Source organism: Carcharodon carcharias, chromosome 15, assembly GCF_017639515.1.
Source record: "Carcharodon carcharias isolate sCarCar2 chromosome 15, sCarCar2.pri, whole genome shotgun sequence".
Lineage (NCBI taxonomy): Eukaryota > Metazoa > Chordata > Chondrichthyes > Lamniformes > Lamnidae > Carcharodon > Carcharodon carcharias.
Window position 1 is genome coordinate 44178478 of NC_054481.1, and position 22142 is coordinate 44200619.

General features: G+C 38.8%; 1 protein-coding gene across 4 annotated transcripts in view; it reads right to left on the reverse strand.

Annotated features, from left to right (window-relative positions):
• rnf216 (ring finger protein 216) overlaps nucleotides 1-22142 on the reverse strand; it is a 220941-nt gene that overhangs the window by 128379 nt on the left and 70420 nt on the right. For all 4 annotated transcript variants that reach the window (XM_041206801.1, XM_041206802.1, XM_041206800.1 and 1 more), the window contains 5 exons: nucleotides 21769-21908; nucleotides 19613-19663; nucleotides 17743-17880; nucleotides 16338-16486; nucleotides 12827-12905 (listed from right to left, as the gene is read on the reverse strand). In XM_041206801.1, coding sequence (XP_041062735.1) covers nucleotides 12827-12905; nucleotides 16338-16486; nucleotides 17743-17880; nucleotides 19613-19663; nucleotides 21769-21908 — 557 coding nt within the window. The remainder of the gene's footprint in view (nucleotides 1-12826; nucleotides 12906-16337; nucleotides 16487-17742; nucleotides 17881-19612; nucleotides 19664-21768; nucleotides 21909-22142) is intronic.

The window sequence follows — 22142 nt, forward strand, 5'->3', positions numbered from 1 at the left end:
CCAGTAACCATAATAAGGGATACAGGAGCTACTCAAACTCTTTTGCTGGACAGGGACCTAGTTTTCCCTCCAGAGAGTTCAATGAAAGCTAAAGTATCGATAAACGGGATAAGTGGAGAGTATATCCCGATTCCATTGTACAAAGTGTAATTGGAGTGTGGTTTGTTGTCTGGATCAGTGGTTGTAGGAGTGGTTAAGAAATTACCCGTGGATGGAGTTGATTTACTCCTGGGGAATGATTTGGCAGGAGTGGAAGTTATAGCTTCACCCGTAATTACGGAAAGTCCGAGAGAGGCTACAGAGGTGGAGCAGTTGCAAGAACAGGTTCCTGGTATTTTTTCATCGTTTGTGGTGACTAGACCAATGGCTAAACAAAGTCCATCACCAGAAGTCAAAGTAATACTATGAGCAGATATTAGAGTAGCCAAAATTTTGTTTAAGAATGAGAATAATTAAAACAAAGTGTTTGGCAAGTCTTTATTAATTGAGGCTCAGAAAGTAGATCCAGAGTTAATCAAGTTAGCAAAGTCAGCCCACACTGAAGCTGAGGCGGAAGCAGTTCCGGAGTGCTATTACATTAAAAACGGAGTTCTGTTGAGGAATTGGAGGTACCCTCACAGACCTGTGGATGAGGAATGGACGGTTGTTCATTAGATAGTGGTACTGCCCAAATATCATAAAGAGATATTGCGAATAACACATGAAATCCCTATGGCAATCCCAAGCATCGATTAACAGGCATTTTACCTGGCCAAGACTACATAAGGACGTGGTGCAATTTTGTAAAACGTGTCATGCATGTCAAGCAGTAGGTAAACCTCAACATGTAATCAAACCAGCACCTTTAATACCCATTCCAGTTTTTGAAGAACCATTCAGTCGGGTATTAGTAAATTGTGTACTATTACCCAAAACGAAAGCAGGACATAAATATACCCATACAATCATGGATAAGACAACCTGGTTTCCAGAAGCTATTCCTTTAAGGGCAATTACAGCTAAGTTGATACTGGAAAAGTTAACTCAGTTTTTCACTCATTATGGCCTATCAACTGAAATACAATTTGATCAAGGTTCCAACTTCATTTCTAAAATTTTCCAGGAGATAATCAGCAATTTGGGTATCAAATAAATAAAGTCTACTGCCTATCACCCACAGATACAGGGAGCTTTAGAGAGATACCATCAGATTCTGAAAACCATGATTAAGACCTATTGCCATGAATACCCAAAGGATTGGGGCAAAGGATTAGATTTCTTGCTATTTGCTACCAGAGATTCTCCAAATGAATCTACTGGATTTAGTCCATTCGAATTGAGCTATGGTCCTGCAATAAAAGGTCCATTAAAAGTGATTAAGGAAAAGTTCCTAAAGTAGAAAGACGAATCCTCCATGTGGATTATGTGACCATGTTTCTAGAAAGACTCACAGAAACATGTAAAGTAGCACAAGAGCACTTAAAAATTTCCCAAGCCAAAACGAAAGAATGGGCAGACAAACATTCTGCAACTAGAACGTTCCAAGCAGGAGATAAAGTATTGGTGTTATTATCTTTGCAGGGTGAACCCCCGAAAGTGAAATTCAGTGGCCCCTACAAGATAGTTAGAATGTAAAATGACTTATCCGATAGATACTTCTGAGCGTAGGAAGAAGAAACGGTTAAGTCACATAAACATGTTATAAACATATTGAAGCAATATCATCGCAGAGAAGATGATAAGACAGAGCAAGTGTGCCAGGTGGTAGCAGTAGTGGAGGATAACAGAGACAGTAAGGGCAAGGTGGGAAGAGTGTCGACAGTGCCCAAAGCGAATCTCCTACAATTCGTCTAACCAATATAACAATACCGGGACAGTTGGGCACTGTATTCTCATATTTAGAGGAAGGACCACGAGAAGATCTAATAAGGTTATTTAACAAGTATAAGGGAATGTGCTTATTTTATAGGAAGTTTGTGCCAAACTTCAGTACAATAGCTGTGCATCTCACCAATTTGCTAAGAAAGCAGGCAAAAATGGTATGGTCAGCAGAATGCCAAACAGCCTTTGAAAAGTTGAAACCAACTTAATAAATGAACCATTGTGGGCCACCCCTGACTTTACCAAACTTTTAAAAATAGCAATTGATGCTAGCGACAAGGGAGTAGGTGCAGTCCGATTACAAGATGATAAATTAGGGATAGAGAAGCCAGTAGGGTGCTTTTCCAAGAAACTAAACTAATATCAGAGGAAGTACTCTACAGTAGAAAAAGAAACTCCAGCATTGTTGTTGACTCTTCAACATTTTGAAGTTTATGTCTGACACAAATAACAAAGAAACACTAATCTGCACTGATCATAATCCGCTGGCGTTCATTGAAAAGTTTAAAACTCGAAATATGAAACTGTTTACATGGAGTCTATTGTTTCAACCATTCAATGTAAAAATTGTTCATATTGCCGACAAAAATAATGTGATCACGGATGCATTATCCGGGGTGTAAAATACTAAAATAAGCTAAAGGGTTAAGAAATGCTGAAGATTGTATAAGGGGGAGGAAGGATGAATGAAAGTAAGTTTCCTGTTTTATCGTCCCTGTGTCGCATACCTTGTGATGAAACACATTTTTGAAATGGCATTTCATCTCTTTTAAGGGTGGAGGCATGTAAGGAACATATCTTTTTATTTTCTGTTGAACTGGGGATTAAAGTTACAATGGCTGTAGTTTGAAAGACATGTCCACTGGAACAGGATGAGAGATATATACAATGTTGCAGTCCTGGAACATTGTGTGCCATGAAAGACAGGATGGTGCTGGAAAGGAGTCCTGGACCAAGGGAGCTGCCTGGCAACAATGTTTTAATTGGTTGCTGACCAGGTTTTGTGTGAGAGGCAGTGCAGCAGGATAGCTCCTAGCCTGAAAGGAACAAAACCTAAAACCTCTTTCTCCTATGTGTGGAAGATTCCAGTAATGTCACAAGAATAGCTAGCTGACTTTTCTTCTCGTATCTCTATAACCTGCTCTCTCTCTGAAAACTCCTGTCAAGAGACAAAGGAGAAAATCATTGTTGGAGACATTGAAAGGCAAGTGCTCAACCAGTAAACTAAATATTGAAAGTGCTGGAAGACCTCCTCATTTCATCAACAAGAACTGAATGGAATTTGAAAGACATCGATCTAAATCAACCCATTGAATCCTATACTCCGGCACTGAGCTATTGAGCTGTTTTATCCCACCCTTAAAATCCATGTTTTTGTGTGTCTTGTATGCGTGTGTATAGGGATTTAAGAAGGGGGTAGAGTTTTAGTGTCAGAAATTAGAAGTTCATATTTCTTTCTTTTGTTCAATAAACAATTTTTTACTTATTAAATTTACAAACTTGGTGCTTGTATTCTGTTAACTTACATTAAACAGGTAGAATTGGGGCAATTTGGTGGTTTGATCAAACCTTTTCACATTGGTCACGGCTCAGGGAACAGTGGGGCTTGATATTACAATGCACTATCCCCAGTGAGTTGTGACAGTACAGTTTTCATCATCGCATTCGAGGAAGGATATGATCACACTGGAGAGAGTACAGAAATGTATGTATGATGATGTTGCCAGGAATGGAGAATTTTAGCAATGTGGAAAGACTGGATAGGCTGGGTTGTTTTCTTTGGATTAGAGGAAGCTGAGGAAGATTTAAATGGGGTGTATAAAATTATATGGGCCTCGAAGCATTGGATAGGGAGAACATCGTTTCCCTTAGCAATAACTGGGGGGGGCTTAGATTTAAAGCAATTGGTAGAAATATTAGAGGGGAGCTGAAGAGAATTTTTTTCACCCAGAGGGTGATGAGGGTCTGGAAGTCACAGCCTGAAAGGGTATTCGAGGCAGAAATCCTCATCACATTGTTATGATCCCAGACCAGACGACCAAATTTTGTTACACATCACAGACTTCACATTAAATGGCAGGCACAACCAAGGCAGATCTCCAAATTTCTCAGCTACCCACCCAGACATCTGTGATCACTCTGAGTCACAAAAATCCTTTAAAATTATCTTCCTCACAAGGAATTTCATCTCATCTCCTTCAAAGAGCTAGTCTGATCTCCAGCCAACAATTCTACTCCACCCAAGTTCCACAGGTACAATCCTCATCAAAAGACACATTATTCTCGATCTCTCTCAGGCCTGCTCCAAGACCCATCTTCTTGGTCTTTTTTTCCAGCTGAGCTAACCTACTCTGAGACTGCATCCTACTGTATTGACCAGATTATACTCCAGCATCGAAACACAGGCACACTCCTTGCTCCTTAGCCACACTGCTGCCCACAACTACTTCTGGGCTTCCCAAAGTCTCAATCTCCCCAGCTGTACCAAGCAACTACCCCTTCTGGGTTTCTCAGAGCTCCAGCTCTCAGCTACACCAAGCAAATACTGCTCTTGAACCCCAACTCTTAGCAGCATAAAGCTACCATGGTTCCCAGCCCCCTCAGAAGCATGGAGCTAACGGCAGCACTTCAGCTGCATGGAGCTGACTCTCCTTCCAACTGTTCAGTCCATCGTGTCTGTGCCATCCAGAGAAAAAAAAAACTAGCCGTTCATTTTCCTTGGAGAGGAGAAGGCTAAGAGGGGACTTGATAGAAGTTTTCAAGATCATGAGGGGTCTGGGCTGAGTAGATGTTCCTGCTTGTAAACAGATCAAGAACCAGAGGGCACAGTTTTAAAGTGTTTTGCAAAAGAAGCAAATGCGAGGTGAGAAAAAACTTTTTCACGCAGCAAGTAGTTCAGGTCTGGAATGTATTGCCTGGAACTGTGGTGGAGGCAGGTTCAATTGAGGCAATCAAGAGGGCATTGGACCATTATTCAAATAGAAACAATGTGCAGGGTTATGGGGAAAAGGCAGGAGAATGGCATTAAGTTAAAATGCTCAGAGAGCCGGTGCAGACACGATGGGCTGAATGGACACCTTCTGCACCATAACAATTCTGTGATTCTGTGATTTTTAATCCCACTTTCCAGCACCTGGTCTGTGGCCTTGCAGGCTACAGCACATCAAATGCAAATCCAGGTACCTTTTAAATAAGTTGAGCGTTTCAACCTCAACCACCAATTTCGGCAGTGAATTCCAGGTGCCCAACATTCTTTGGGTGAAAAGGTTTTTCCTCATGTTCCCCCCAATCCTTCTACCAAACACCTTAAATCTACGTCCCCGGGACTTGACCCTACAGCTACAGGAAACAGGTCTTTCCTGTCTATCCTATCCAGGCCCCTCAATTTTGTACACCTCAATTAGGTCACCCCTCGGCTTCCTCTGTTCTAAGGAAAACAACGCTAGCTTATCCAATCTTTCCTGCTGCAATTTTCAAGCCCTGGCAACATCCTTGTAAATCTCCTCTGTACTCTCGACAGAGCAATTATGTCTTTCCTGTAATGCAGTGGTCAGAACTGTACAAAATTCCAGCTGTGGCCTAACCAGCATTTTATACAATTCATTATTACATCCCTGCTTTTATATTAAATGCCTTGTCCAATAAAGGAAAGCATTCCATATGTTTTCTTTACCACCTTATCCACCTGTCCTGCCACCTTCAAGGATCTGTGGACATGCACTCCACGGTCTCTCACTTCCTCAACCCTTCTCAGTATCCTCCTGTTTATTGAGTATTCCCTTGCTTTGTTTGCCCTCCCGAAATGCATTACCACACACTTTTCCAGGTTGAATTCCGTTTGCCATTTTTCGGCCCACTCAACCAAATCATTGATATCATTCTGGAGACAACAGCTATCCTCATCTCTATCAATTACATGCCCAACTTTTCAGTCATCTGCAAATTTCCCTATCATGTCTTCCACATTTAAGTCCAAATCATTAATATATACAACAAACACTGAGCCCTATGGAACACCACTGGAAACCGCTTTCCATTCGCAAAAACATCCATTGACTATTACTCTTTGTTTTCTGTCACTGAGCCAACTTTGGATCCAACCTGCCACCTTCCCCTGTATACCATGGGATCTCACTTTTCTGACCAATCTGCAATATTGGACCTTTTCAAATGCCTTACTAAAATCCACATAGACAACATCACTGCACTACCCTGATCAATCGTCCTTGTTGCTTCCTCAAAAAATTCTATTTAAGGTAGTAAAGCACAATCTTCCCTTAAGAAAACCATGCTGACTATCCCTGATTAGTCCGTGCCTAAGTGACAGTTTATCCTGTCTCTCAGAAATGATTCCAATAATGTGCCCACCATCAAAGTCAGAATGACTGGCCTATAATTTTCTGGCCTATCCATTGCATCCTTTTGAAATATTGGTACAACGTCCGCAGACCTCCAATCTTCGCTTGTATCTAGTGAGAATTGGAAAATGATCCTCAGAGCATCCGCTATTTCCTCCCTGGCTTCCCTTAACAACCTGGGATACAATCCATCCAGTCCTGGTGGTTTAACTACCTTCAAGGATGCCAGTCCCTCAAGTACTTCCTCGCCTAGTATGCTTTATAATAATCTAATATTTCACACTCCTCCTGAACTAGAATGTCTGCTTCATCCCTCTCCTTCATGAAGCCAGAGGCAAAGTGCTCATTGAGAACCCTGCCCACATTTTTAGCATCAATGCAGAAGTTACCTTGTACATCTCTGATAGGCCCTGCTCTTTCCTTATTCTCTTGTGCTTAATGTACTGGTAAAACATCTTTGGGTTTTATTTGATTTTACCCAACATTTTTTTCATATCCTCTTTGCTTTCCTAACTTCCATTTTTTACTTCACCCCTGTACTTTCTATACTCCTTTAGACTTTCTACAGTATTAAGCTTTTGTGACTGTCATAAGCCTTCTTTTTCTGCTTTACCTTACCCTGAATGCTTCTGGATAAGCAGAAGGCACTACATTTGGCAGTACCACCTTTTTTCTTTAGGGGGCATGTCTACATTGTGCCCGTAAAATCTTGCCTTTGAATGTCTCCCTCTGATCTGGCACCGTTTTCCCTTCTAGTAGTTGGATCCAGTCCACTTACGCCAGTTCACCTTCAGCTTTGTTGTCTTCTCCCAATTTAGAACTTTTATTCCTGTTGTATCTTTGTCCTTTTCCATAAAGATGCTAAATTTAACTGTATTATGGTCACTATCTCCAAAATGGTTCCCTACTGCTACTTCATCCACTTGCCCAGCTTCATTTCCCAAGACTCAATCTAGAATTGCACTACCTCTTGTTGGGCTTATTACATGCTGGCTGAAACAGTTCTCTTGAATGCAGTTCAAGAATTTTGTGCCCTCTGTGCCCTTCACATTGTTTATATCCCAATTGATATTAAGGAAGTTGATTACCAACTACTACTGCCTATTGTTTTTACACTCAAATTTGCCTACATATTTGGTCTTCTCCCTTCCACTATTTGGGGGTCTTTTTTTTAAAAAAATTCATTCAATTAATAATGCTACACGCCAACCTTTTTTATCCCCCTCTCTATCTTGCCTGAAAAAACTCTATCCAGGGATGTTAATCTGCCATGTTTGCTCCTCTAAGCCAAGTTTCCGTTATAGCAATTATATCATACTGCTATGTATCTACCTGTGCCCTCAGCTCATCGGCTTTATTTGCTATGCTCCTTGCATTTACATACACACCTTTTAATACTGTCAAATTCCAGTGCTGTAGACTTTTTAAAACTTGTGCTTCTTCTGTTCTTCAGAGTCATTCATGAATTCTTCATCTCCCGTTCCCTGCTCTGAATTTGCTTCAGGTTCCCAGCCTCCTGCTAATCTAGTTTCAATACCCCACTAGCAAATCTTCCTGTGAGGATATTCATCCCAGTCCTGTTCAGGTGTAGACCATCTGGCTTGTACAAGTCCCACCTTCCCCAGAGCTGGTCCCAATACCTCAGATATCCCATGCCCTCCCTCCTACATCAGTTTTCCAGCCATGCGTTCAGTCACTCAAATCTCCTATTTCTATATTTAAGACGTTAATTTGCCTTTCTTTCTTATACATCAGCCTGCTGTGCATTTCAAACATTTTCTGTATTTGAAACCTTAACAGAGGGCCATAAAACCCCATCGTTAATACGAACAACAGGCTCAACAGCAATTTCCTGCCTGAGATTTCAATAAAGGCATTAATCTCCTTAAAAGGTAGGTTAAAATCTCTGCTAAAATGGCTTGTTTGCTATTATCACTTACAGTAGTTTGTTGTGCAATTATTCTTTTGGGCATTGACAGAACAAGATTTATCATTGTGTGGTAAATAAAATTTATTGGACATAGTGACCATCAGAAAAACTAAAATGCATGAATCTGTGTTTGTGGAAACAGGTAGAGGTATTGTGTGTTCTCAGGTGGACCTTACTAACTGCTTTCAGTTCCTTATTAACTAATCTCATTCCTCACATTTCTTATGGCACATTGGCCCTCTAAACAAGCACTGAGTACGTTCTCTTTCCCAGTTATTCCACTGGACCTCCACCACAAAAGCCAAAGCGGAAAACAACTTTTGAAGTTGCAGAACATAAATCATGTGTTGCACTCACACAGAAAAGGCCAACAGACCTGTTTCACACCACATGCTACAATTTGAGCTTTCTCTTTATACATTTTACTTATGACCAACATGAAAATCAGCTTCCACTGCAAAGCTAAGTTCAGATGAACTGAAACTTGGCCTTCCAAGTGAAATATCTGAAATAGCACTGCACAGGATGAAAAATTGAGCTGTTGACCATTAGAACATGCAAACTAAATACAACCTACCAGGCATTTACTCCAGAAAACACTCCACCAAAACACATAGCTCAAGCTAAAAATAGAACACTGACTGAGAGGAAAGACTATAAAGAAGGAAGACTAGATCAGAGGATTAGATCGAAACACAAGGGCTGTTTTACCAGTTTCTGAGTTCCCTATCAAGTCATTTCAAGATTCTTCAGAGTCCATTTATCAGAATCATTTTGTTTGAAAAATACATATTTATAGATGTTTCAGTGGCCGTGGAGTTTTCCAGCTTGGAACTGATCAGTGAAATGGCAATAAATGAAATAATCAACAATACTTGTTAAATTTTATTACCCAGCCTTTGCTGCCTCTGGAGTCTGAACTGCCGAACAATAGGTAGAACAAAGGTACAATAGCAGAGGACAGCCAACATACCAGGTTGAGTGGCCCCGTGTCCAGATTTAACCACGAGAAGCTAATTCTGGCACCATGAACCTTGCCAGATTTTTAAAAAACAAAACTTAGTTTTGGAGGGCTCAATCAATAGGGAGAATGATAATGCCTCCTCGTGGAGTTGCAAACTTAGATATAATGTTTCACAAGCTTGAAGTATTTGGCCAGCTAATCTGGATTCATCCACAGATAAAGACTTTCCTTCACAAACACAATCAACTTTCAGATAATCTGGATTCATCCACAGATAAAGACTTTCCTTCACAAAGACAATCAACTTTCAGATAATTACAGAAACAAATTTTAAACTGTGACAACATTAGGCAACATTTATAGGAGCTATACATTCCTATTGAAACATGTAGGAAGATTTTTATGATTTGGAAAAGGGCAAATCCTCAGCTCCAGTATTATAGTTTTTGGTGGTAGAATTTTAAATATGACAACCTTGGTGTAACTTAATAAATTAAGGGAACTTCATTACGACTTGCCATATTTTTCTTACAAACTCTGGCACTTTTATAAAAACAGTGATAGTAGGATTCAAATAAAGCCTGGAATGCATTGATGTCAAGAAACATCCTGAATATCTCAAACATAACTGCATACAACAACAGGGCATGCCACAGTTTTTAAAACAGCATTCCAAAACATTTTCAGGGACATATACTAAATAAACTTGCCCGTAAACTATTAGCTCATTTTTACACTTTTCTGCTTAAAGCTCAATGCCAACACTTTTGATCACACTGTGCTAATTTTAATTTCAGTAATTCATTACATCCCATGATAACTGATGTGAAAGACACTGCCCTGACAAGTCTGTAAAAATGTATTCCTTAAAGAACAGGAAGCAACTGTCTTCAATATTTAAAAAAAGCCTGCATCTCAGTTTCCGTTTGGCACTCTCATTCCACAGATTCCAAGATTTAACTTGCACTTGGCACATTTATCTAGGTCAGCATAACTTCCCCTTCAATGGTTTCCATGGCTACTGCCTTATAAATGAGATGTTTGGATGAATTCCAGGAATTAACTTTCAGTGACTGTTTTTCCTGTTAGATTGAGTACTACTAGCATCTATTGGAGGCTTTTAAATCTTTCTTTAAATATTACATATCAAAATATGCCTTCTATCATATTTGCACAAAAACAATTACACATTCAACATTAAGTTTGCTCTTTTCTCAGCAGGACACATTTCTGTAGAGAACGGAGGCTGCGGGGCAAGATAAAAATCAGAGCACTCTTCCACACTGTTTTCGAATGCAAGTTCTTGGACACAACTAAATAACATGGAATCTCAAGATTTTTATTCCTAATTATTTCTGAATAATCTGAACAGCAATTTACCTTAAATCTTGTCTCCACTTGCTTTAATTCTGCCCACAGAAAATAGATCTTCAACCAATTTATCCTCATACTATCTCCCAACAGCTTGATTAAAGAACAACTTATTGTGAGACTGATGCACATGGATTGGTATTTTGCTACTCATTAGTGTAAAATATACTACCCCAGCTCACAGCTAAAAGTAAATACAAAAAAAAATTGAATAGATGTTCTCAAAAGATTAATAAACCGCAGTACCCATTGTTTGGCCATACATAAAACAGAATCTAATTGGCTTGTTCTCCTCATTTCTTTTATAACCACAACATTATGAAACATAGATGTAACGTGTGTTAAAAGTTAAACACTTAATAATTTTTCCTGATGATTGCTTTTTTAAAGGTGCAAATGTACTATCTCTAACACAAGTGACAAAGAGCACATTTAAGCAGAATGCAGAGCAAATTTCAGAAACTTAAAATTCTTCTGTACTATCAATCTTCTTCCCAACCCCTCCAGCCAGACATCCAGATTTCTCAGGTCTGGTGCCTCGTATCAATGAACAGTCCTACAGCACCATCTAGTGGGAATTCCATGAGAATTTGACACTTTTGAACCAAAACTGAAAAAGCAAACATTTGAAAAACTGCAAAATAGTTGCTTATAAGTGGTGCTTAACTGGTAATCTAAAGCAGGTTACCTAGACTAGTTCTAAAAGAAATGCCTCCACCCAAATCAAGAGGCTCTCTTCCTCTGTTGCCAGTGTTTTGTGTTTACTAAACAAATCGTTTAATCCATTATTCTGGTGTGCTGTAGATTGTCAGCTAATGGTTTCTCCTGGCTGTTGAGCTCCCTATCCCACTTGTACTTGTTGAATTTTCTTAGGTGGGAAGGAGAGTCACCAAGTGTTACTGAAAAAGTTTGTATTTCCTTTATCCATAGGGATGTCACCACAAAGCGCTTTTATATATCTTCCAGTAGTAACTTCACAAAGGAGGACACACAGTGCCTCAAGATGTGAAGGAGCAAATGGTAAAATATTCAAAGCAACATACAGAAAATATGTACTTACTTGGAACAGATCTCACCAAAACCTGACATGCTCAATTTATCAAACTTTAAAAAACTGAAATATTACAGTCTGATATCAGCCTCAAAACATTATTTGCACACTCATATCCTAATTCAAGTTTTAAATTTATATTACACAATTCCAATTGTCTCAGTGCAAGCAGGAACGGAATTCAACATGAACTGTTAATTGGGAAAAATATGTTCACAGACTTGTATAGTTATTGTTACACTTAGAGTCCAAATCTGCTTCAAGCAATACAACTTTCTGCTTGTCAAATTGTGTGGATTTTAGTCACAGCACAGACACAATCCAGATATTTTTTCTTGAAATAAAACGAGACATCCCAATATGAAGGAGGAAGCCTCTACCGTTATACAACTTAACCAATAGATGCTAAATTCCCATGTTAAAAACCATGGTGTTTTTGCCATACACTTACTCAGGGAATCTAGTTCCCAGCAAACATGCATCTGCCCCATCTTCCTGGCAACAGATTAATCTTCCAACACAGATACCTGTGGTTATTTTCATCCAAAATGTCCAACTGCAGTTTTAAACTACTTCTGATCTGATCTCTACGATGAGATGGCACACTCTTTTTTCAGTTACTGAATATCTCACTCTCATTCACTGATATAATTTCACTAACATGTTATATTACATTCATTCACACCACACTGAATCTGCTTTATTGAAGCATTGATTAATTGCTTGTGATGCATTGTTTAGTTGAAGAAATGCTGATCACTGCAGTTAAAGCACAATATGTGTTTAAGAAGTTACCATTAATTTTTTTCTGGTTTCACCTTGACTGAAGCACTGATTAATTCTAGAAAACAGTATATCCACAGCGAATATAACCAGGGTGGTAATGTAGTATTGATCTACAGCTAATTATATCTGATGGCTGTTTTGCAATACATTGGGAGCAAAATGAGATAACTGTCATCTACATATTTTCTCAGGCAAGGCATTTGGGAAATCTGCAGCAATACAGCACAAAAATCCTTGTTCAAGAGGAAGGCATAAAAAAACAATTATATTTCATAGACACTCTTTTCATTTTTTTATCTGGTTGTATATTAGTGGTGACTTTCAACATCCAATGCCACCATTGCATGTAACTTTGGTCGAATATGACTCTGTACAAACACACAATAGGCGGAGTGGCGCCTAGCTATGAATTACTAAAGCCAAATTAAAAGCCTTCAAGCAACCAAATTCCATAGAGACAACTTCTAAATGATGCTTTTTTTTAAACTAAGGAGGCAAGTTCTTACCTTTCGACAGCGAGGGTTGGGGCAGCTGAACATATTAATATCTTTGTCCAGTAGTGCTGGGAAGTTGCAGAATGGGCACCTGGAACAATCAAAGTGACATAAAACAGAAATTTAAACAATATAGTGCATGTAAATACTCCTCATATATGTTGATTTAATTAGCTGGTCTGCAAAGGTAATGCCTAATAATGCACATTAAGCCAGACAGGTCCCAGATTCAATTCCTGATTTGTGCTGTTAGCTGATCTTAAGCAGGGCATCAGTTACAGCAATAAAACCAGCTCCAGCATGCCAAAGTGATTGAGGGAAAAAGATATATCAGAGGAGGTCCACATTACGAAGTAATATCCAGAAATTCCTGCTTGGAGTTGGCATGGGTGGACATCAGCTGAGGCAAGATCAGGCTCACATATTGCAGAGAATGTACAAATTAGAAAAAGGCCATTTGTACCAATGCCAGTGTCAATGCTTCAAATGAGCCTCCTCCACCCCTCTTCATCTAACCCAATCGGCATAACCTTTCTCCTTCATGTATTTATCCTTTTAAATGTTCCTATATTGGCTGCAAAACCCTCTGTGATTTTATAGCCTGCAGACAATTATTGTTCAGATTCACACATTAATTAATGGTCACATAGGCAAGACAACAAAAGGATTTCTGCACCCATGGAATGGCACACAGTAAGAGTCAGTGACTTCAAGTCATGGGAGAAAACACTCCTCACATATTTCCATTTTATCACTGTTTAATTTGGAATTTGATTTCTTCTTTCAACTGCTTGGACTGTAAATACTGTGACAATATGTGACAAGATCACTTTGCATCATATTAATCAATATATACAGGTGGACAAAGTCACTGACAGTAAGTTCATCTGATAAAATGGAAGCTGACCAACTGGTAATATCAGGGACACATTGATACATTAATGAATACAAGTACAATTAACAAAGTTCTAAATAAAGCTCAACTGAATGCTGAAGTTCAGGCCTACAGCATTTGAAACTCAACTCTGTTTTGGTAGGACAGGCTTTGTTAGCTCTCAGTCAGACCACCAGGTGGAGCAGCACATTGAAAGCAATGCATTGCATCTTGCAGTAGAGACTGACAACAGGCCCAGCTCTCTTGTTCAACGTCTCCCACTGGTGTGTCACCAAATGCATTATTCAAAATCAAAGGCGGCCCAGGAATCAAAATACTGCCAAAGGGAAAAGTTAGGATATTAAATTGTGATGACTAAGTTCAATCTGTAAGAAGTAGGATCGGAATAAATCAAATGGCCCCCGGAGCCTGCTGCACCATTTAGTAAGATCATGGCTGATCTTCTACCTCAACTTCACATTTCCACTCTGTCCCCTTATCCCTTGATTCCTTTAGTGTCCAGAAATCTATTGAGACAAGTCTCAAACTCAACAACTAAGCTTCCATAGCTCTCTGAGTAATGTATTCAAGATCCACACTCTTCTAAGTGAATTTCTCATCTCAGTCTGAGATGGACGATCCCTTATCCCAATACTGCGACCTAGACTCTGCAGCTAGGGGAAAACAGCCTCTCAGCGTCAAACCCTTTATGGATTTTATAAGCTTCAGTAAGATTACCTCTCATTCTTCCAACTCCAGAGAACATAGGTCCATTCTACTTAATCTCCCTTCACAGGACAGCTCTTCATCCCAGGAATCAATCTAGTGAATCTTTGTTGCACTCTTCTAAGGTGGTGGGGAGGGGGGATGGGAAAGAGATCCTTCTTTAAGGAAAGGAGACCAAAACTGAACACAACACTCCAAGTGTGGTCACACCAAAGCCCTACATAACTGTAGCAAGGCTTCCTTACTATTGCGCTCCTATGTAAGGGAAAATTTGGACTTAATACAGCGCCTTCATGTTACAAAACATTTTTAAAAAATATATTTAAAGTCAGTCACTATAGTTAAGTCGGCAGATGTGACAGTAAATGTGTGTGCAAAGTTCTACAAACAGCATTCCAGCGACTAGGGTACAAAATCTAGGCTGGCATTCCAATGCAATACTGAGGGAGCTCTGCACTGTTGAAGGTGTCTTATTTTAGATTATTTATTAAACCAGGGTCTCATCTGCTCTCTCTCAGATGGATGCAAAAGATTCCATAGCCCTGTTTAAAAAGCAGGGAAATTATCCTAGATATCCTGGGCAATATTTGTCTCTCAACCAGTATCACTAAAATCAGATTGTCTGGTCATTATCACATTGTTTGTGAGGCCTTGCTGTGCACAAATTAGTTTCTGTGTTTCTTACTTTGCAACAATGACTACATGCCAAGAAACTATCATTTTTTCCTAATATTATTGTGGGATATTTTAAAGCAGGCTTACGTGTGTTCATGTGTGTGTGTGGTGCTAATTTAATGAAAGACAGTTAGACTGCAAGATTTAAATTATCAAATAAGTGAGGTGTAAAAAGGCTTTTGAAATGGAGATGAGGAAAGCTAGGGTGAAGCCTCAGCAGAGATGCTGTGAGTGAAATTTTCATTTTTAGGCAAGTGGAGAAGTGTTTGATTTTCAAAGGACATGGAAAATGCTTACAACTGGCAAGATAAGTAAGGCAAAATGATTACCTTTACTTTTCCCAAAAAGTACTGGCCATAACGATAACATGAAAGATTTTTATATTCTGGGAAAGGTAACTTCTAAAGACAAGTGGAAACAATGTGATTTACAAATCAAAGGGAATAAAATATATTCGAAGAAGGATGGAAGGCCGTGTGAGGTGTGGCCATGTGAGATCTTGAAAGATGACTGTGTGAAACAGACTTAGGAAAAAGCCCCTAGACAACCTGCAGAAGTTTTCAATAACCAAAGTAGTGTTAAAAGCCTTTGGAAGTCCATTGACCAATGGGTGCTTGTGGTGTAATTGCTGGGTGACTTTATAAGTTTGGAATCTATTTGGACTGTTGCCTTAAAGGGGGTGTGCAGTTGGGAACCTGGTTAAGTAGAAATTTTGGGAACTGTTATAATTGTTTAACTGTAATTTTGTGTGTGTTTAAGTATGTTCTTCTTTTGTTAATAAATATTTTAATTTAATCTTTAAAATCTCTAAAGGTGGTAGTGGACTCATTACTTCTGACTTCAGTGCACAAGCCTGCTTGTAATAAATACAAATTGCAAAATCATTATGACAGCATGGCCAAGTTTCCCTTGTAGATTTAGTCAGCCTGACAAATACCTCCTGCCTATCCTAACACTGTACTTTGCAAGAATACCAGTGGCTATAAAGCACTTTTGGACATCGCGAGGTCATAAAAGGTATTATATAAATGAAAATCTTTCTTTCTTACTCCTTAAATAAAGTGAAATCTAACATTGTGAAGGTAAACTAAATCTTCAGATTATTTAAAACTGTTCAGTATAGTTACAGACAGTCATTTGTTCCAGGAAGCGACACCCAACTGTGCCAAATGAACTAAATGCTGGTTCAACACTGGTATAGGTCTGTTTAATTAAGAATTCAGAAGACAACGTGTGTCAGATACCAACCGTACTAGTTCATCAGCACAGGCTGTAGCAATCGCCTCCTCTGCTTGTCGTTCATAGTATTTGCATAGTATGTTCTCTGGCAATACCTTTTCCAGTTCACCATTGAGGAACGTGCAACTACAGCAACTATCCATACAGCTCAACTGGGACTGTAAACAAAAGAAAAGCAGACATAATGACATCGTAAAACAAATCAAGTCTGTTGTTTTGCTATCATACATTCATAACCAAAAATGTTTGGTTATGAAAAATTGTATTTACCTGTCAACAACATCAATTAGACACATAACTGAGTTGCAGAAAATCTTAAATAAATTAAATATAATCATTTAATGTTATCTTCATTCCCAATGCAAGATTTGTACTACACAGGTCACAAGAACCACAACCCAGAAAACTATTCACTGCTACTTAAATCCTAAATTGGCAGTATTTTTCTCTCAATCGATTCTCAGTTCTCCTTGATCCCGCAAAAATAGTCTTTACTTTATTCCTCATCCTTCACATCATTCTCCATTGCAGATTCACAACCTGGCTTGGTCTTGACACTCCATTTAAGGAAGCTATCCTGATGGACTTCATACTGTTTCTCCAATTCCACTTTTTTGTGTGAAATTTCTCTTGCTTCCATCCGATAAGAAGTAACTTCATCCTTGCACATACTTCCATGGGACACATTCTAGTATCTCAACCAACTGACTACTCTTCATGTTTGTGTCTGGATAGTGAATATCAACTGGCACTTGAAGCATTCCCTTTGCTCACCCAAATTCTACACAAGGCAAACATTTAAACTGTGATTGGTAGTTAGTGGTCAGGAGTATTAGCTTGCTACCTTTTCCATTTTCAACCCCAGGGGAGTGGGGAGGAAGGTGAACTTTAGCATTCCTTCTATTCTATTCTAACCTTTCAAATACCAGTTTCGTCATTTACAATCTGACAATTATTGCAATCATCAACTTGTGCTTGTGCCTCTCTCTGTCTTCAATGTACTATGCCTACATAATACTCATCCAAGCCACATTCCTTTCTTGTCAAAACAGCTTGTGCTAATTGCCAAGGCATAAGGTCACTTCCCCAATTAAAAATAGAGAATTAACTCTGTTCAGCTACCTCTAACGTATACATTTCAACTTGTTAACTATACAAATGCAGTACAATGGTGAGGAATTGTTTAGCACAAAATAAACCAACAGATAGCATAATATCTTGGGCCTGTTGTTACGCAATTTACTACAAAACCTGGTACATATTTGTACAATGAAATAGCTGTAACCAGGTGTATATCACAAAAAGGTACATTACAACAGAGATCAAACTCTTTTTATTCCAGGTACACACTTAGACCGTAGGGATATAAGCCTCTAGTTTTTCTAAAGGCACTCCTTTTTAATTGAGTCTTTACCTTGCCAGCTCCAAACACAGCCTCCTGTGCATATTTAACGAGGCATTCTTTACAGAAGAGGTGACCATCACTGCACTGTGTCAACTCCTCAAAGGCAAATTCTCCGTAACAACAGCCGCATTCAATCAGCTGTCCATCCTGCAAGCAGCAACAGTTGGATTTATTGCAGATTATTTTTATCCACATGCTGGACAATATACTTTTGACAATTTTGTACTGTTAAATAAATTCAAAATTATCCAGTAATTTGAATTAAGCAACTGGAATAGGACAGTGCTGGTGGATTTTCCAAGCATATTTTAAAAATCCTCATTTCTATTGAAACCATCTCAAATTCTGAGTAGATGGCAGTGATGAAGGATGCCAATTAAGCAAAACAATGCTTTTTCAGATTTGCAATATTTACTCTGGCTGCATCAATCACTCTGGCTTGCTGTTGGTCATACCTAAGGCACAGTTCTATCAATATACCCAATCTCTATTTCATGGTCTTCATGAACAAAATTTCTAAAGCACTTTCATGGAGTATAGAATCTCCATGGATTCCTTCAAAGTTGCATTTAAGATTGAGCTAAAAGCGGGCTTATCTGAACCACACAGAAGTGCCACAATCAATCAGTTTGACTTTGGACATTCAAATGGAGAAGTGTGACCTAGATTTCAGTGGAAAAAATGTTAGGCAACACAATGCTCAATATTACGTTTTGAAGAGGCATGCTTTATCTATTGATGCTGGTGACTTAAGTGAGGGGTGCAGGGGTATCTGCATTATTAAAGAGATAATTGATTGGTGACAATAGGATAATTCTGAGTATCAGCTCAGGACAACAGAAAAGCTGCAGAACTGCAATGACAACATTTTAATAAAATTTGCGCCTTAAAAGAATTGCCTTACAAGAAAATAGATTGCTTTTAAACAAATGTTTTAAGCGTGTTGGGCTAGAAATTCTGGAATGTCTGTGCTTATGAATATAGGGAGTTTGGGTGTCAGGCCTCAATAGAATGAAGGCAGTGCTGTGGGAGGAGTGGAAAACAAGGGTTAAAAATTTCAACATGGCTAGCACATCAGCACACAGGTACATGATGGTCAATGTGGGAAGTGTTGAGTTGGGGGATTGGGGAGGGGGGAAAATGTGGAGAGTTTGGGGATCATGACGGTGCTTTCTGCCCACCATTTTGGAGTCTTAGGTGTCCATATGGTGCCTAAAAAATGGGTTTCCATGCAATCCGATTCCTAGATCTTTAAGTTTGTATTACAAATACTTGATTCCATTTTTTCCTGATGAAATCAGATGACATTATTCAAACATGTATGCAATATACTTAACTGACCAGAAAAATTATGCACATCATTCAGCGAGCAAATGTTATCTAATGTGAAACTAGAAATCCACAAGGTGCAAGGCTTTAAAACAAAAGTAAGTGCCTGAAATAACAGCAGCTCAATCAGCATCTGGAAAGACAAGCTTAACATTTTGGTCCAAACCCTTTATCACAACTAGAAGGGAAAGATAGCGGAGTCCCTCAATAGAACTGACATAGAAGAAAAGGAGCAAGAGTAGGCAAAAATTCAACATGTTAGCATTTAATTACAGCATTTCAAAATACAATCCTGTGCTTGGATGGTTCTTAGCATGCCTACTTTCAACGCAGAATCTAAAAGAACAAATCACATCTGTTAAAAATCTAATAGCTGAGGAGATGCAGTGCTTTAAGATGCATAAATGGAACAATCAGATGGTTCTCAGCATGGCCACTTTTGAAAGAAAACAAGGTCACTTACAGAAGATTTATGAAGTTGGGTACTACTCTAAAGTTGGAAATTACAAACTAATATGCTGACTTGAAGTGTTGTACAGCTTGTGCTTACCTTTTGATATTGTTCTTCATTCATTTGCATAGCAAATTGAAAATCTGCATACTGCAAACAGAAAGAGAATAATAAATATGACTCCAAGAATGAATTGTGAATCATCCAACTTTTTAGTTTTCTTTGCATGTTGTACTTTCCCCAATTCTCAATCTCCTCTGATTCTCAATCCTTCCACCAATGGAATAATTTTCCTGTACCAACTCTGTCAGGATCCCTCATGCAACATATAAACTCTGACACATTGCACATAATGTTACAAGAGGTCCACTAAAATATATATTTAAAATGTGGGCCAAGGTATATAATAGAAAGCAATACACGAGAAAAAGAATGAAATGGGGGAGGATGTGAAATGGGAAATAGAATTGGGAGTGGAGGAGGGGAGGAATAAACCAAAAAGAAAAGAACAATGAAGATTAATTGACCATGAAATGCACCAGTGCCAAGCCCATCTATTATCACCTAAATTTCTATCAAAGTTAACTCCACCAACCCATCAATCAGTACTGATCAGGGGATTCCACCTGGCACCATTGTGGTCTGTATGACGCAGCACCAATTTTAAGTAAAAAATGGAAGCTGAAAAATGCATAAGAATGCAACTGCATGCTGAATCATGAAAGATTATGCTGTTTAAGTCAGAAATGTGGTTTAAGCAAAACTGCTGGTGCGAAGAACATATATTTCACTTGGAAACTTTTCAACAAAAAAATTAAAAGGTAGAATGATTATAGCACAGAAGCAGTCCATTCGGCCCATCGAGTTCATGCCAGCTCAGCTAGTTCCACTCCCCATGCAAAGCTTTTCTACTCAGATAATTATCCAATTCCCTTTTGAAAGGCACAATTGAACCTGCCTCCACTACACTCTCATGCAATGCATTCCAGATTGCAACCACTTGTGCAAGAATGCTCTACCCCATGTCACCTTTAGTTCTTTTGCCATTCACCTTAAATCTGTGTCCTCTGATTCTCAATCCTTCCACCAATGGAATAATTTTCCTGTACCAACTCTGTCAGGATCCCTCATGATTTTGAATGTTACTATCCTCTTACTATTTATATGCCTGTAGAAGACTTTAGCATTCCCTTTTGTTAGCTGCCATTCTTTTCTTGTACTTTCTCTTTGATCTCTCATTTCTTTTTCACTTCCCCTCTGAACTTTCTAGATTCAGCTTGGTTCTCACCTGCATTATCAACCCAATATCTGTCATATGCATCTTTTTCCTATTTCATCTCACTCTCTTTTTAGTTATCCAGAGAGCTTGGTCTTTCTTCGTCCTACTTTCCCCTCATGGGAATGTACCACAAAGGTACCCAAACCATCTGCTTTAAAAGACAGCCCATTGTTCCATTACAGCTTTGCCCATCAATCTTTGATTCCAATTTATCCAGGTTAAGTACACTGTCACCCCACTGAAATTGGCCCCAATTAAGTATTTTTTCTCTGTATTGCTTCTTATCCTTTTCTATTGCTCGCCTAAATCTTATGATACCATGACCATTGTTTCTTAAATGTTCCTTACTGACACTTGACCCAGCTCACCTTCCAGAATCAGATCCAGCAATACTTCCTTCTTCATTGGACTGGAAACATACTGGTCGAGAAAATTCTCCCAAAGACACTTCAGAAACTCTTTTCCCACTCAGTCCTTCACAGTATTACTATCCCAGTCTATATTAGGATAACTAAAGACGCCATTATCACTACTCTAAAGTTCTTGCACATCTCTGTAATTTCACAGCAAATTTGTTCTTCTATACATTTCCCACTAGTTGGTAGCATATAGAATATACCTAGTAGTGTAATGGCACCTCTATTGTTTCTCAACTCTAACCAAATTTTCCCATCTAAAACATCCTCTCTCTCCAGTACTGTAATATTCTCCTTATTCAATACTGCTGTCCTCCTTTTTTACCTTCGATCTTTCCTGAACATTTTGTATCCAGGAGAAGGGTCTTTTTCATTCAGGAAGATCAGAAACTTCGCTCTCGCCAATAGTACAATACCTAACATAAGAAAACTGAAGAAAACAGAATCCTGCCCACAAAATGTTTAAATCATGCTCCTTGAGATAAGCGTTCAAAATCTTGAAACTTCCACTTTTGTACAATCCCCCAAGTTCATGCTCTCCTTCTGAACGTGTCATTCACCTCTTCCATCTCTTTCATCTTCTGATGGAAGAACTCCAGTTCTTGTCGCACTAGTGGATGAAGGCCATCCTGGTCATACGATCTCCAGTGTCGTCTTTTGTTTTCTAGAAAGCGCATCTGTCTCTCTATTTTAAAGGCACCTGAGGAAAATGCAATACAAAGCTAGAATGAAAAGCTTCCAATTTTAATCAATCTAGCTGTGCCAAAATGAATAGACGTACACATTTTGAAAAATCCAATGCATAAACCTATTTTGGTTTTTAAAATTTTTCCAATTCTTGCAGACGGCCAACACTTTACATTTAAATGGTTTCAAGTGAATGAGGCTCACAAAACCAATGTTTAAGACCACATTGAAATACTTGAACTTCAGT